We start from the raw sequence: 15,527 nt of genomic DNA, 5'->3' as shown, positions 1-15,527 counted from the left end.
ACTGGCCAACAGGAAGGCAACAGGAAGAGGTATCTTAGAAAAGGATGACTGAGGGGTCTAGTAGACTGTATGCTGGGTTATGTCACTGTGGCTCAATTCAACATCACTTATTCTTTTATTTTTAACAGTCACTGACATGCAAATAACTAAAAATTGTAGGTATCTGTATATGAAATAAATATGAAGCCCAGCTGGTTTTCTTTACCTCCTTTAATTTATTAAGAATAACATTATTTAACTAATTTCTTAATAAATTCTAGAGATGCTACAGCTACTGTACGATTGGGTCCCTGTACCACTTTCTTGATGCTTTTTTTGTTGGAATGGGACATCAATGGTCAGGAAGAGCAATTCTTATAAATCCATATTTATATCAAGTATTTTAAAATTAACTCCTGATTTAAGTTATTTTCTTGCGATTTCCTGATTGTTTTCTTTTATATTTTCTGGAAAAAGGGTAAGTAAAACATCAACCTCAACAATCCCTTGCAGCAGCTCTTGCATACACTTAAACTCAGAGATAATTAAGTGCTAAACCCAATGATAGGACAGGTGGCTCATGTCCAGTATCTGGTATTTAAGAATTTTACAAGGGTGGGCAGAAAGTGCAGTCTTCAGAAGCATTTTTTTACCTTTTCTATCTCCCAGTAAGCAATCCTAGAGATTTCCATTTTTAAGGCATCAAGAAGTAGATTTAACATACCTATAATAAAATTAGTTTTTGAAGACGATTGACCATATTGTTGCTCAATATATTTTGGTTTATATGTTACCATGCCAATTAAAGAATTGAACTGAATGATGCTTGCACACAAATATAGAAAGTAAACAGGATTTCCGAAGAGGTTCTTCAGTGATGGCAGGAAATCTGCAAACCAAAACACTGTATGTTAGTGAAAAGCAAACTGGAAAGAGAATAATTAATAAGAATACTATCTTTAATTCAATAACACCTTCCCATCAAGGACCACAAAATGCTTAATAAAGATTAATGAAGTCAGTCTCACACTGTTGCTGGGAGGTGGGTATGATCCCCATTTTACAGATGGAGGAAAAGTGAGGAACAAACTAACTAACTGTCAAATTTTCAAAAATGAGTGTCCCGCTTTTTTTGGTGTTCAACTATAGACACCTAAGGACCTGATTTTCAGGTGCACAGAATGCCCACAGCTCCCCACTGGCTTCAATTGAAAAATCAGGCCCCAGGTGGGCCAAGCTGTCTATTCAACTACTGAGACACCCAAAACTGGAGACCACTTTTGGAAATCTAAGGCCAAGGAAAAACAACTATGTGGAACAGCTGGAATTAGAATCCAGATCTTGTGATTCCCCACCCAGTGCTTTAACTAGACTGTGTCCCATCCCTACTTGGATCAGTTTTGGTACATAGTTTAGAGAAGTGTGAACATCAAAGGGCAGTCAGGTTTGGATAAGATTTGCTTTGCTGTCTGAGGAAACTGCTTCCACAGACTGTCCATCTTTGACTCACACACCTGAAAGAGCAGGGATAATATTTTCAGATGACTTCACAATACCTGGTTGTTAAACAACCTAGTTTTTAGCTTGTCTGAAATCAAGTGAATATAGTGCACTTAGACTTTCAGAAAGCCTTTGATAAGATCCCTCACCAAAGGCTCTTAAGGAAAGCAAATAGTCATGGGATAAGAAGAAAAGTCCTCCCATGGATCAGTAACTGGTTAAGAGACAGAAAACAACAGGTAGGAATAAATGGACAGTTTTCAGAATGGAGAGAGATAAGCAGTGGTGTCCCCCAGATGTCTGTACTCAGACCAGTGCTGTTCAACATGTTCATAAATGACCTGGAAAACAGGGTAAACAATAAGGTGGCAACATTTGATGACAATACAAAATTACTCAAGATAGTTAAGTCCAAAGCAGACTGTGAAAAATTACAAAAGAATCTCACAAAACTGGATGACTGGGCAACAAAATGGCAGATGAAATTCAATGTTGATAAATGCAAAGTAATGCACATTGGAAAAAATAATCCCAACTATACATACAAAATGATACGGTCTAAATTACCTGTTATCACCCCAGAGAAACATCTTGGAGTCATTGTGGATAGTTCTCTGAAAACATCTGCTCAGTATGCAGCAGCAGTCAAAACAGCTAACAGAATGTTAGGAACCATTAGGAAAAGAATAGATAATAAGAGAGAAAATATCATAATGACACTGTATAAATCCATGGTATGCCCACATCTTGAATACTGTGTGCATTATATTAGAATTGGGAAAGATACCAAGAAAGGGCAACAAAAATGATGAGGGGTATGGAACAGCTTCCATATGAGGAGAGATTAAGAAGACTTGGACTTTTCAGTTCAGAAAAGAGACTACTAAGGAGGAATTTGATAGAAATCTATAAAATCATGAATGGTGTGACATGAATAAAGAAGTGTTATTTACTTCTTAACATAACACAAGAACCAAGGGTCACCCAGTGAAATTAATAGGCAGCAGGTTTAAAACAAACAAAAAGAAGGACTTCTTCACACAACGCACAGTCAATCTGTGGAACTCGTTGCTAGGGAGATTATGAAGGCCAAAAGTATAACTGGGTTCAAAAAAGAATTAGATAAGTTCTCAGAGGATAGGTCCATCAATGGCTGTAAGCCAAGATGGTCAGGGATGCAACCCCATGTTCTGAGCATCCTTAGCCTCTGTTGCCAGAAGCTGGGAGTGGACAACAACAGATGGATCATTCAATGCTTGCCTGTTCTGTTCATTCCCTCTGACGCATCAGTCATTCGCCACTATCAGAAGACAGGATACTGGACTAGATAGATCTTTGGTCTGACCCAGTATGGCTGTTCTTACGTTCTCTTTTGAGGCACATTGGAAATACCACACAAACAGCTTTTATTGTGATATTCCAATATTTCCAGCAGAAGGTAGGCATGACAATTAATGAAAGAAAAAATAATATTTACTAAACTCTTTCAGGCCCCTATTAGTTTCTCCATCTCTCTCACCTTTTTCGACTCCTGCCACAAAGAGAGGGATTTAGTTCAAGCTTTGGCCAAAGGCTATTATATCCTTAGCTTGTTTATGACCTTGATGTATATGACTGGAACTCATTAAAGCACTTGAGTGTTGCAGGCATTCACTAAATAAAGAGCCACCACAATCTTTCTATCATTTTAGATAGCCAGAATGCTGTAACATCCTCAGGATTATTTCACTTTGGTTCAAAATGCCAGTTGTTGCTAGTGAATACTTGGGAATTCTCTTGCCAAATAGCTGGCATAAGTTCCCATAAGTTAAAGGGACGGGCATTAGTTAAATTGAAATAGTGTGGCTTGGTCTTTATAAATAAAATATTTTTATTTCATCCTTCCATGCAAGCAGATGCCATAACTTTGTATTTTCTGGCTAGAACCCCACAAGTCAGCATTTTGTTCAGCTTGCATGAGTAGAAGATAATTATTTTCCTATTCATTTTTCTGAACATTAAAAATGGCTCTTGAAATCAACCTCAAGATTTACAGCAGGGGCTTGCAAACTTTCTATAATTTTTGCAATTTTTATTTGACGGGGGTGAGGGGGTTATAGGTCTCCTTCCTATTGGGTTTGTGTAAACATACAACTTTTACAGGGTAAGATCAAGCCATTTTGCAAATTTTCCCCCAACAGCCTTGTGGATCACTTCAGGTTTACAAGCCCAACTGAAGAAACTCTGCCTTAGAAGAGAGAGTATGGGAAGGAACCAGTGGGCCCTTTTGTTCATATTGTTAACCCTATGGTGCTACTACACCAATATCAACTCTGAGACCTTTGAACAGAGGTCAAGCCTGAAAGGAAAGGTGTAAACCTAAACAGTTATAAAACAAACTATGTTTACTTGCCTTTTGCCATTTCAAGTATCTTTACTTCCTGTTGATATGGTCTGTGATTCTGCCTGTTGTCTTCAGTAATGAACTTTGACTGCTCAGAGGAGGTATTAGAATCCTTTCTGCTTTCTGGTCTTGGCAGGTGCTTTGGTAAGAACCAGAATGGGATGGCAGCAAGAACACTTAACACACCTGCTATTAAATAACCAAGCCACCAAGCTCCTACCCATCGGGCATCATTGTGAGTTATTGTTATACTGTCTGTGGGACATGGGAGGCAAGAGGGACACATTTGCATATTTAGTGAAAGTTTGTTAAGAGCAAAGCAAATTTTGGAGGGTACCTCTCCATTAGAGATTATTTCTCCAACAGAACCCCAGCTCTCTTTTTCCATAATCGCCATACCCACCCCCACTCAATCATTTTCTGACAGCTGTGGAGTACACATCCCCCTTCAGAAACTATCTACACTATTCATTAATTGGTTGGAAAAGTTGTCATTGAGGCATATAACCACATCTCCCATGCAGACTGGGAGTTTTTATTTTGAGTTATTTATCATATTTCTGTATAATTTGTGATTTGGGTTAAATGTAATCAGCATTCATATCACATAAAAGTCCCCTGATTGTATTTTCTCCTGTACTGACATAAACTAACAAGCCGTCTATCTGTGGGATTTAAAAACATATAATTGTGCCCCATGTTTCTATCAATATTTCATATTCAAACTCTGATCATGTTCATGAGAGGTGCTAAGCAACTTCTTATTAAATCAATGAGAGTCGAAGGGACAAGTGTTCAACAATTCTCAAAATCAGACCACTGATAGAACAACTTCTTATCAATAGGATGGGTTTCAAAACAAATAAACAAACCAACAACCAGTTATTTATGCATTGCTGCTTCACCCCTGTCCCAATACAGTCAGGACAAGGAATTCAAAACATTCGCTATCATTAAAAGATACTATTTAAGGATGGTCAAAAAATTTCATTCATTCATTCATTTTTTTTAAATGGAAAAGTTGGGGAGCTAACCAAACAAAAATATTCATGGAAAGAATCAGCTTACCTCAAAAAACCTGATTTTTTAAAACTGTGTCAGAAAACCATAAACCTGAACCATTGTCAAAAAAACAGTTTTGACTGAAAATTTTCCAGTTTTTAGGGTTTTTTTGCTGAAAAGTCAAAATTTTCCAAAAGGGGAAAAACAAACATTTTCCAACCAGCTCTAATGATATGATCTATCCTTGGGTCAGATTCTGACATTCTTATTCATGTTGAGAAGTACCTTACACCTCATTCTGTCCCTCTCTTACACTCTAGGCATTCAGTCTTTTTAAAAAAACCCCAAAATCCCATCATCTGAGAAAATATTTTTGTACTGACAGGTTTTGCTGAATTCAAGGTATTGTATTTTAACATGTTTTATTTAAATTAAGCAATATTATTATGGGAAAAGAAGAGAATTCTTCTTATGATGGAAATAATTTTTCAGTTTAAAATCTTCCAAAGTCAACTACCTTCAAGCCTTTAATTTAACCTGCCTTTTTATATCACGCATATAATTTACCTTGAAGGATTTGGAACTTTTCAATGTAACACACAGAGTAAAGAATTTTTAAAAGTGATTTTTCTGACTTACCCAAGTCTACAAAGCCAATATCAACATATAGTTTGGCACACATGGATCCTAAAAGAAAACCAAATATTGGGCCTATAATTGCAACTGTCTGTACACACCCTGCAAAAGAACACAGAAGGAAAATATCATTTTCCCAACTTAAATGGCTATTTGTTCATAGTGTATACAAGAACAGAGCATGACTATGTATCAGTAAAAAGTGATCGGGATCTTAATATGCAGGACCAAATTCTGCCTTCGCACACATTGGTGCAAATCCAAAATAATCTTTTTCTTATTCCCAGACAATGGAAATACTCCAGACGAGCATCATTGTACCAAAAAGCAAAAATGGGCTCATTGCATCAAAATTTCACTTTGTTTTTTGCTGTCACCCAATTAACAGACCAAATTCATCCTGGAGTAAGTGAATTCATGGATATTTGTGGTCCAAATTCAGAAGTGCCACCAACAGGGTTGTAAATTATGTGTAAAGTGGTCAGAAAACATATGTACATTAACCAACATATTTTACTAGTGATGGACAAACCTCAGAAAGGTTCAGAAGGTGACTTTGGATTAACACCCAGAAGTTCAGTTATTTGATTAGGCTCTTTTCCATCCCATACTCATCTTTTGAGTCTTCAAAATTGATCTGGCAATCTGGCAAGAACAAATTTTTTTTCACAAAATTTCTGCTAGTTCTCGCTTCTAGCCAGACTAGAAATACTTCAGTAAAAGCCTCTAGTGATAGAAACTGTCCAGATGATATTTCAGTTTGACATGCAGAGATGTTCACACATGAAATACAACAGGGAAAAAGTGCTCTCAAGTATTTTGAACCTCAACATATGACTGGTTCTGACTGAGCTTGAACTTGGAGGGAAGATTCCAAGTTCTTACTCTGTTCGTAATAGTTTGCCTGTCCCTAGTTTAAACTCCATGCTGCATTTTAAACATCAAATAAGTCTATTCCATATATGTTTATATTCCCATCCAGTAATCCACTAATACACATGCAGAAGATTTAGAAAGATTAAGGTAGCAGCAGGAACCCGAGATTGCACTGGTGTAATCAAGAATGGAATTTGGCCCCTAAAGTGCACATGACTTAAATAAAACCTTGACAATTTAAAACATGGAAGCAAAATAATCAGGACAAGTTAATTTAATGATACTCATTCTGTTACTGAATTCAATTTACTTCTTGTGAAAAATAAGCCATTAGAATAAAGTAATTTGATTTATTATCTTACCAATGTAGAAAGCAGCACTCTCTTCAGTGGCATAATCATCAATATATGTAATTCCCAAAGGCTGGATAGGAGTCTCCCCTATCCCACGCAAAAGATTCCCAAGCAAAACATAGATCCACATGTAGGATCCAACTTCTTTTTCACATCCTGGAGACAGAGAGAGACAAAAAGAGTAAAACGAGACATTGCTTGTGACATTTTGACCTTGAACACACAGGACTCACAGTTCTGCCCTCAGATGTATGGGTGCATTTCCTGTTAGCACCTGTGTAATAGGGGGGAAGAACTGAGCTCACAGATTTATTGCAATGACAAAACAACCTTCCCAAGGTCAGTCAGTGGAATGGAATTTTAAACCACTCCTGTGCCGTATTATGCACCAGATTCAGTGCCTGTGCTGTAGCACACACCTAATGCATTTCATTCAAACTGCTAAAATTCTGTAGTATTGTGAGCAAAAGTAAAAGAGACTCCAATCGTACTTCAGTTCTGTCTAAGTCACACCGGCAAACACATCAGTAGAGCCCCTATTGGCTTTGGAATCTATATTTTCCTAGTACCACACAGGTAACAGGTTATTTCAATTCCTGGATGTTGGAAATGCAATGAAAAAGACCAGGTTTTATTTTATTTTCTGGACAAATAAATGGTCATCTATAACCAAAAATAAACAAATCACACCATCAACCTCAATGGAAATAAGAAACACTGGGATTTCAGTAATTCTTTGAATATCCGGGTATCTGGGTTTATTGAGATTCCTGCAGAACCTGCACACACGGCTTTATGGCAGTCAATCCACCTAGCAGGGCATCAGTCACATTGATGCTCCTGTACTTTAACTATTACATCACAGCACCAAGCAGCTGTGGAAACAACAGATCTATCCCACTGAGAATTCACAATTGTGGGGGAATGCCCAGATGGTATATAGCGCTCCCACGCCTGCAATTCTTACCCTCAATATAGGAGAATGGTATGGGCAAGATGTTCTTAAATTCCAGCTACCCCCTGCCTTTATTGGACAGCTCCTCTGGGCCACAGGCAGCTGGAAATAAGCATTTCTCAGACTGCTTTAATGTATGACAAGGATCGTACTAGCCCCTGGCTGGGCCCAGAATTGGGAGAATTAAAAGATGGCATTAAAGCTGTCTCATCTATGTTTCTAGCCTGCAGTGCAAAAGGTAGCACAAATATGAAAAGAAGATAATTTCCTTTGTATGGTCACTTTTGGTATATCTTGTTAACTTTTTTATATGTACAGAGTCACAATCTTATGTATAACACACACAAAAACTATGTTAAAAGAACATTAGTAAGGTCACAAAGTCAAGCACTCAAAAGTTAGGAAAGTTGCTTATGCCACCTTAATTTGGCCCCCTTGCGTGTGTTGCATTAGGATACAGTCTTTAATTAGATGATCACATATTTTTTTTCTTTTTTTTTTAAGCACAGGACCTCTGCCTCATTGGGTGCAAAGGATGGACAGCGCTCACTTAAGAAGTAGCTATTTGCTATTTTGTTTTCTCCCCGTTGTTCAATGTGTGGCAAGATGGAGCTATTCTGAGGATGAATCAGGATTGTACAGTGAAGGAGGCAATTGTCTGTGGGACCCTGGCTTCGTTTGTTGCAGAAGCAGAATGGGGCATAGTGACTGAGGCAGGGGATACACAGCAAGAGAAGAGTCTTATTGTTACAGCAGCTGAATGTCTCTTCCACAGAGTTCCCAATGTATGTGTGATGCTGGGCAAGTCACTTAAAGCAGAATTTTCACATGTAGACACGAATTGCATGTTCCTCATTTTCTGGATGCCTGGACTGAGACCCTGGGGTTAGATCTGCAATAATGCTGAGCACTCACCGCTCCAACTGAAGTCAATGGGAGCTGTGCTGTGCTTGTTCTAGCAACTGGCTGAACCCATTTGGCCCAAAGTTTCCCCAGAAACATTCAGTCTGAGGCAGATACCCAGCATGGAAAATTTCTGCCCAAATGGTTAAAGTTTGGCCACTGAAAACAGAGTCTTATAATGTGAAGTACTGGGCAACCTTGATAATAGCCAGTGCTGCCAGCCTCGCTTACATACGTACACAATATTTTTTTAAAATGGAATATTCTTACCTGCAGTTATTTTGGCTTGAGACCTTTCTAAGGCTGAGAGTTGTATTTGACTTTTATCCTGTAGACATGGGGAGATGCTGACAGTAGAATTGGTGGAGGAAGAAAATATCTCATACCTATAGCTGTGTAAAAATCAACATCTTCTTTACTCTCCCCCCTTACAATATATTACAATAAAAATTTTCATTGCACCCTCACTGAAGATAGGCACATTCCAAAGCATTTAACTGAAGTCTCTGGTATATCTGACTAAGGGGACCCCAACAGTATGCATGAATTACAGATTTTACATATACATTTACTTATTTAATCCCTTTCAGTCATATAGATATAGATAAGTAAATGTATATGGTAAAAATATTGCACTGTATGTGAAGTCTGTGTGTGGAATGTGTCCATGTCCTAGAAGACAACCTGGTACTCTGAGCCCCAGATCTGGTCTAAATTAGAATTCAGTAGTGGGAGTGTCTCCTTGGTCCTACATATTTCTCTCTCACTTTCTGTTTTCTGTTTTCGTTAATCACTTTATCATTGAGAATGTCAATGGACTTTAAATCATACTCAGAAAGGGCTGACGAATGTCAGCTAGTCAGAAATGAATTTCAAATTTGAGTGGTTATTGATGGAATATTTTTTCTATTTCCTCAACTATAGTAATAAAGAATCTATTTGTAATAAATAATTAAGAGGGACCATATTACTTTCTGTTTCCATCAGCACTTCTATAATCAATGTCTAAGTTGTTTAAATAGGTGCATGCATAGCGTTCATGGACAAAAGTTAAGTTCTGTGCTTGTGCCTTTCTTTCTGAACTGAAGAATACAAATTGCTTTGCACTTACCGTCCCATAAAGAATTGAGGCATCGCGATTAGAAATGTTCCAGCTGACATTATTAGGCAACCAACTCCAATTATCTTTGGCCTATGAAGTTTTGCTCCAAAGTAGCTTACAAGAATTATGATTAGGAGATTCCCTTTGAAAAATACAAAAGGATAACTTGGATTGACAAAACACACATAAACCAACTACGCTCTAATCCAGTAGTTCCCAATCCATGGTCTAGCACTTGTTAGAGGTCCACAGAAAGATGGCTGCTCACACAGTGATGGTTCTCTTTGTTTCCAAATATTAGTGAAAGTGGCCAATAGGAAGAACATGGGTGCCTGTAAAAGCAGCTGGAAGTGAGGACGAGGACCTAGTCAGCTGCCAGTCACTAGCAGGAGAGATGGGATGTCAAGTGGGAGAGAAACTAAGGCAGCCAAACAATAGGACTTTGGGTACCTGAGCCAATATTACATTCCCAATGAGTACTAACATTCTGCAAAACACTGCATTGAAGGGATTTTGACATAAACCCAAAGGTTTGATGCTAACTTTACATGATGACATGCACTATTGACCAATGGAGGTAATATAGGACTTGATCTTTGTATTCATGCCGTTAACCAAATCACAGAGCTATGTTGGCTGGATTACATAGAAGGGGACCTTACAGTGACAACTGCAGGGGAGAGAAGGCTGAGCATTGCACAAGAAAATGATCGTCTTTTGTCTATAGCTCACACCAGTACCAAACCCTTTTAACAAGGTAACCAATAACCTCCAGGGTACACGTCTCTGGCTGGGCTGGCAGAAGGAAAGAATAATGTATGATCTGATGTCTGCTGTTCCCTTAGCACAGCACTTCATTACAAAGGTGGCCTCCCGCCCCCGACTTTTTTCCCTTGGTACACACCGTCAGTTCCTGGGGAGCCATCCCCGCTGTAGCTGCTACCCCCGTATTCCATTCCCCACGTCCTGGCCAAACTCAGCCCCTGCCTCTCAGCCTGGCTTGCCCAGGTGCAGTGTCACACCCTGACCCTGAGAGGGGACAGGGGCTGCTGAAAGCAGGATGAAGCTGGGCAGATCCCCAGGGGTGGGGAAGCCCTGGTGTAGGAGCTGTAGGGTGACCAGATGTCCCAATTTTATAGGAACTGTCCTGATATTTGGGCCTCTTTCTTATATAGATGCCTATTACCCTTCCTCCCCCACAACTCCTGCCTCGATTTTTCGTACTTGCTATCTGATCACCCTAAGGAGCTGGCCCCATTGCAGCAGCAAGGAGGAGCAACACTGGCCTCCCCCTTGCCCTATGTGTCCACGCCATCATGCCAGAGGGGGTATGGGATCAAACCTGAGTTGGCAGCTGGGCTCACCACAGCTAATAGTGTGCAATGTGTGCACGGCTGTAGGCACCACTACTTAATTACACGAGTAAGTGAAACATCTGCATCTCTGTCCACACGATGGGTGAATCAGACTCAAAAACAACCCTGTATTGCACTACCAAGGGCAGTAATCTACAGCGTGGCCATCACATGTCTCACAATGCTGGTTCAGAGAAACTGTGCTAGCAAGAACCATATCTAAATGCGGTAATCACCACCACAGTTTCAATCATAACGAGTTCAAAGCCACGTTAAGTGTGATCTCATCACCATCACACCAAATGGAAATGCACATTAAAGGACACATTTGCTTTTGCCACATGAATCTCACTTAGCTTCAATAGGCCTATGAGACTGGTATGATCATTTGCCACAATGAACGGTGTCATTAGTTTTGTCTGAAAACAAAAGTAAGTTCCAGCAACACATACCGATTTCAAAGCTGCCATCAATAACGCCAACCAAAGAAGAAGGGATGTCAAATCTTCTTTCTATTTGCGTGATGGTACTTTTTAGATAACTTCCGGACAATGCTTTAGCGAAGTAAACAAAGGATAATGCGCCAAGAAAAATCTGTGAGAGAAGTTGATGGTGAGAAAGCTCATTCTATAACAAATATTTTGTTGCATTAATTGGCTTAAATGATTTTTTAAAAATATACTTTTATTATTATAATTATTATTATGAGTGATTTTCCCCCCCTGTGTTTGCGAAAGGTGCTGGATGGACAGTGTTCTGTTTATCCACAGCTCATAGACATCAGCATTCAAATTTCTTTCACTGTCTGACAATACAGCTCTTATCCCTAGCAGGGGACGACAAAATGACAAAGCAAACCCATATCTAAGGATAGGGGGATAAGTCAGCCTCCTAGTCCATTTCAAACCGGATGCCTATAGAAGCAATTAGTGTCAATTTTGACGGCCTTTCCCCCCCCATGGACACTTATTCTCTAGGGAGTACATGGATAGTAGAAACCAATTTCATATAGGGCACCAACCATCCAATGATAATAACTTTTAAACACTTATCCAGAAAGCTGTTCCACTGGGACCTGGACAGAAGAGTCACTGTGGAGTAACTTGCAGAATAGGGCCATGCTGACTGAATGCATATGGTTTCTCTTTGTGTAGGAGAAAAAACCATCGCAATGATACATGTCACAATGTGTAACACATAAGGAGGGCCCTCCAGCTATGCTGCAGTCTTGAGTGCAATTACACAAATTGGGCTAAATCAAGAGCTCCATAGGACCACTTCCCTCCTAGTGCATAATTTGGTCTATTGATTGTAGAATCGGTACCAAAGTTAAATGCAAACTTTCGCTTTGGGCATCCAAATTTCTCTGTGTCACACTGGCATCGCTTCCCAGCACAGGCTGCTACTTGTGGAAATCTCACAAGTGCCTGCTATAATTTAAATAAAACTTGCCACACTTTGTATGCTATGAATAATTCTTCTCACCATGAGGGCTTTCAGAAAACTTTCAAGCTAATAAGCATAACTATCTTTTTCCTTTATGTGTGCACCAATGCCTTTGGATTTTATATGGTAATGTAACAACATCAATATGATTCCCAGGGGTAGATGACATAATGAAAATAGGACTTCAAACCTCTTCATTTTCAGAAATAGTTTAATGCTGGTTTATTTAAATGCCTTGGAACTACCTAAGAGGGAAGCTGATATCAGTAGGTAGCAAAAATGCTCTTGAGTTACCCCGGCAGTGTAGAAATCCCTTTGATTTTCCACTTTTCTCCAGCTCACCTCCGAACATAGGTAAAATTGGATGTTGACCTCATCATAAATCAGCCAGTGCTTTTTTAGGTAAGTAAACCTAAGTGCAAAGTTTGTGAAAGTCTGACAGTTTACAAAACTGATTTGCTGAATCTCTACATTATTTAAGTTTTCTAGAGGTTAATTGCCCCAGCTTTCCATGCCTTGAAGAGTGATAGCAGAAAAATTTCCAAACTGGTCTAAATGTTTGAACTAGAATATTATTGTATTTTCAGAGGCAATTAGCTTATTCCTGAGTGGCTAAACTGTGACTGAGAGTTTATTCAATGAGCACAATCGGATTATTGTTGAGCAAAACAGAGGGGCAATGATCTTATTGCTATTATAATGCAAGTTTAATTAATACAACTTGTTTTTAATTTCTAAACAGCAGTGGCCCAGTTCTCAGACATCAATGGATATCTGCGGTGGTAGATGATATCAATAGGAATATTTATGAGTTTATGTTGTCAAAGTAGTCATTTTATTCTGCACAAAATTACCAGAATCATTACATCACAGTACAAATTATCTGCTCCCAGTTATTATTTAAAGGCTCCAGTCCAACTCGCATCGAAGTCAATGGGACTCTTTCCATGGCCTTTAAGGAGATATTGGATCAGGCAGTAAATGGTTACAATGGAAAACCAGAAGAAATAAAGAATGTGAATGATAGCAAGGATTAGGCAAAGCCAAAGATGCTCTCTGATTCAGGTTGTGATCATATATAACTCGGTGTACGCAGATCACACCACAACGTAAGTCCAGAAGACATCTAAAGCCTATCCCAGGAGTGAAGATTGCATGAATAGACAGGTTGCATGAAAAAGTAACTGATCTTCTACCACCCACTTGTGCAGGGCTGGATTTCCAGAGGGCTTCCAGGATGGTATTGCAACATGAACATGTTGTGGCATTATCACATTGCAATGCTACACCACAAGTCTGAGGCTGCTGAAGTTGAACTCACAAGAGTGTGCGCTCGTTTGAGCACAGCAGTTTTGGCTGGGCTCAGAGTTTGATGGGAACAACAACCAAAAAAAATCCTTACTGCTGGCTTTCAGGGCTCTCTCATTCAAAGTACCACAGGTCATGGTTCTTGTTTGTTCAATCAGTGAAGTGTTCAAAATGGAAGTAAAGTCATCGGAATCATTTTTCATATTCTAGAAATCTATAATATCATCTATATTATTATAATAATATATATGCCAAGTTTTAAAAAATTGACATTTACAGACCACACACACTGGTACTAGACATTTGCTGTTCTATTGTTAACTCAGAGAAATACACTGGTCTGGTAACTGTTAAATGTTAATCTTTAATAGTGCCCACTGAACACATATTATTGGACATGAGTCTGAACCATGACCCCAGATCTGAACACTCCCAAAAGTTAGGGAAATTTGAATCAGCATCAGAATGTCATAAATTAGAGCCATCTAGAATACCTTTACAATGAATGAAAAAAGGATAACATTCCAGTGAAAAATATATTGGGGGGGGGAAACACACCCAGCAACAAAAATCCTCAAAGGAATGTGCTATAAAATTCAGAGTTCTTCCTTACCTTTATGCCTCCACAGCATGTTTGTTTCTCCTTGGAAGCAGATGATTCAGATTTAGATGAAGATCTGTCAATTGGCAGGATTATGGTTTTTGAGAACAACTGAGCATTTTCTTTTGATGAATTCTCCATGATAATATTCCCTGTCTCTAATCTAGAAGATACCAAGAACATTTAAAAAGGATAACCAGTGGGTTTAGCAATCAAAGCTTATGTCACATAACATTAAAAACCTGTAATATTGCTTCCTGTGCAGAGAGTAACTACCAGTTTACAATAAGACCAGAAATGGGGAGCTAGAAGTTTACTTATGGAAATTAGCAATCAGATTATTCATGTAATTAAGATAAAATCACTCTCATACAAAATAAACCAACTATGTCTTCATCCTTTATCAGTGCTGCATAGATATGATTTTGATAGGCATTTGACCAAGCATTGCTAGTTGACTAAACATTGCTTATTAACTTTAAATGGAAATCATTAGGTTTATAGGTGAGCTCATTGTTCTAAGTGCCACCAGGTTTGCTCTACCTACCTGACATTAGTTAATGAACAATATTAAAAATATTGTTGCTGTATTTCTCTACGATAAACTTAGCTCCTTTGTCAGTTCAGCTGGGGCCAGAATTCTCAATGATCTTGTCAACTGTTGCAGAAAAAAACCTGAACTTTCATCTCAAGCAGCTAAATATAAAGAGGGAAATTAAAAACCAAATATTTTGTTTTCAAATATTAATATCATCATCAATTCTTAAAACCATCCCTACATACCACAGTGCCTTGTTAATCATTTCAGTCCCTAAATCAGTTTAGGAAATATTTTTAATCTCTTGTGTTCACCTTTAAGCAATCCTAGGTCTCACAGAACAGAAAAGGTTGGAAAAATAGGGAAACTTTAAAGCTGCCATTCTTTTATAGAATCATAGGAATATAAGACTGGAAGGGACCTTGAGAAATCAGCGAGTCCAACCAGGTGCTGTGGCAGGATCAAGTTAACCGAGATCATCCCTGACAAGTGTTCGTCTAACCTATTCTTAAACTTCTAATAATGGGGATTTCACAATCTTCCTTGGAAGCCTATTCTACAGCTTAACTACCCTTCTAGTTAGAAAGTTT

The 15,527-nt window shown here is 38.6% G+C and overlaps 1 protein-coding gene across 2 annotated transcripts in view; it reads right to left on the bottom strand.

The window, feature by feature from the left end:
• The window catches only part of SLCO1C1 (solute carrier organic anion transporter family member 1C1), a 29,992-nt gene extending 15,452 nt beyond the window's left edge, over positions 1 to 14,540 (bottom strand). The window contains exons 1-8 of one of the 2 annotated variants that reach the window (XM_067558973.1): positions 14,412 to 14,540; positions 11,497 to 11,638; positions 9,699 to 9,831; positions 8,858 to 8,979; positions 6,739 to 6,885; positions 5,504 to 5,602; positions 3,872 to 4,117; positions 704 to 868 (exon numbers count right to left, since the gene is read on the bottom strand). In XM_067558973.1, coding sequence (XP_067415074.1) covers positions 704 to 868; positions 3,872 to 4,117; positions 5,504 to 5,602; positions 6,739 to 6,885; positions 8,858 to 8,979; positions 9,699 to 9,831; positions 11,497 to 11,638; positions 14,412 to 14,540 — 1,183 coding nt within the window. The remainder of the gene's footprint in view (positions 1 to 703; positions 869 to 3,871; positions 4,118 to 5,503; positions 5,603 to 6,738; positions 6,886 to 8,857; positions 8,980 to 9,698; positions 9,832 to 11,496; positions 11,639 to 14,411) is intronic. The other variant, XM_067558974.1, reaches the window with a different exon arrangement.
• Between the last annotated feature and the right edge of the window lie 987 nt (positions 14,541 to 15,527).

This window comes from Emydura macquarii, unplaced genomic scaffold (genome assembly GCF_026122565.2).
Source record: "Emydura macquarii macquarii isolate MOO-44397 ecotype Brisbane River unplaced genomic scaffold, CSIRO-AGI_Emac_v2 contig_2205, whole genome shotgun sequence".
NCBI lineage: Eukaryota > Metazoa > Chordata > Testudines > Chelidae > Emydura > Emydura macquarii.
This window is presented reverse-complemented; position numbering and strand designations above follow the sequence as displayed.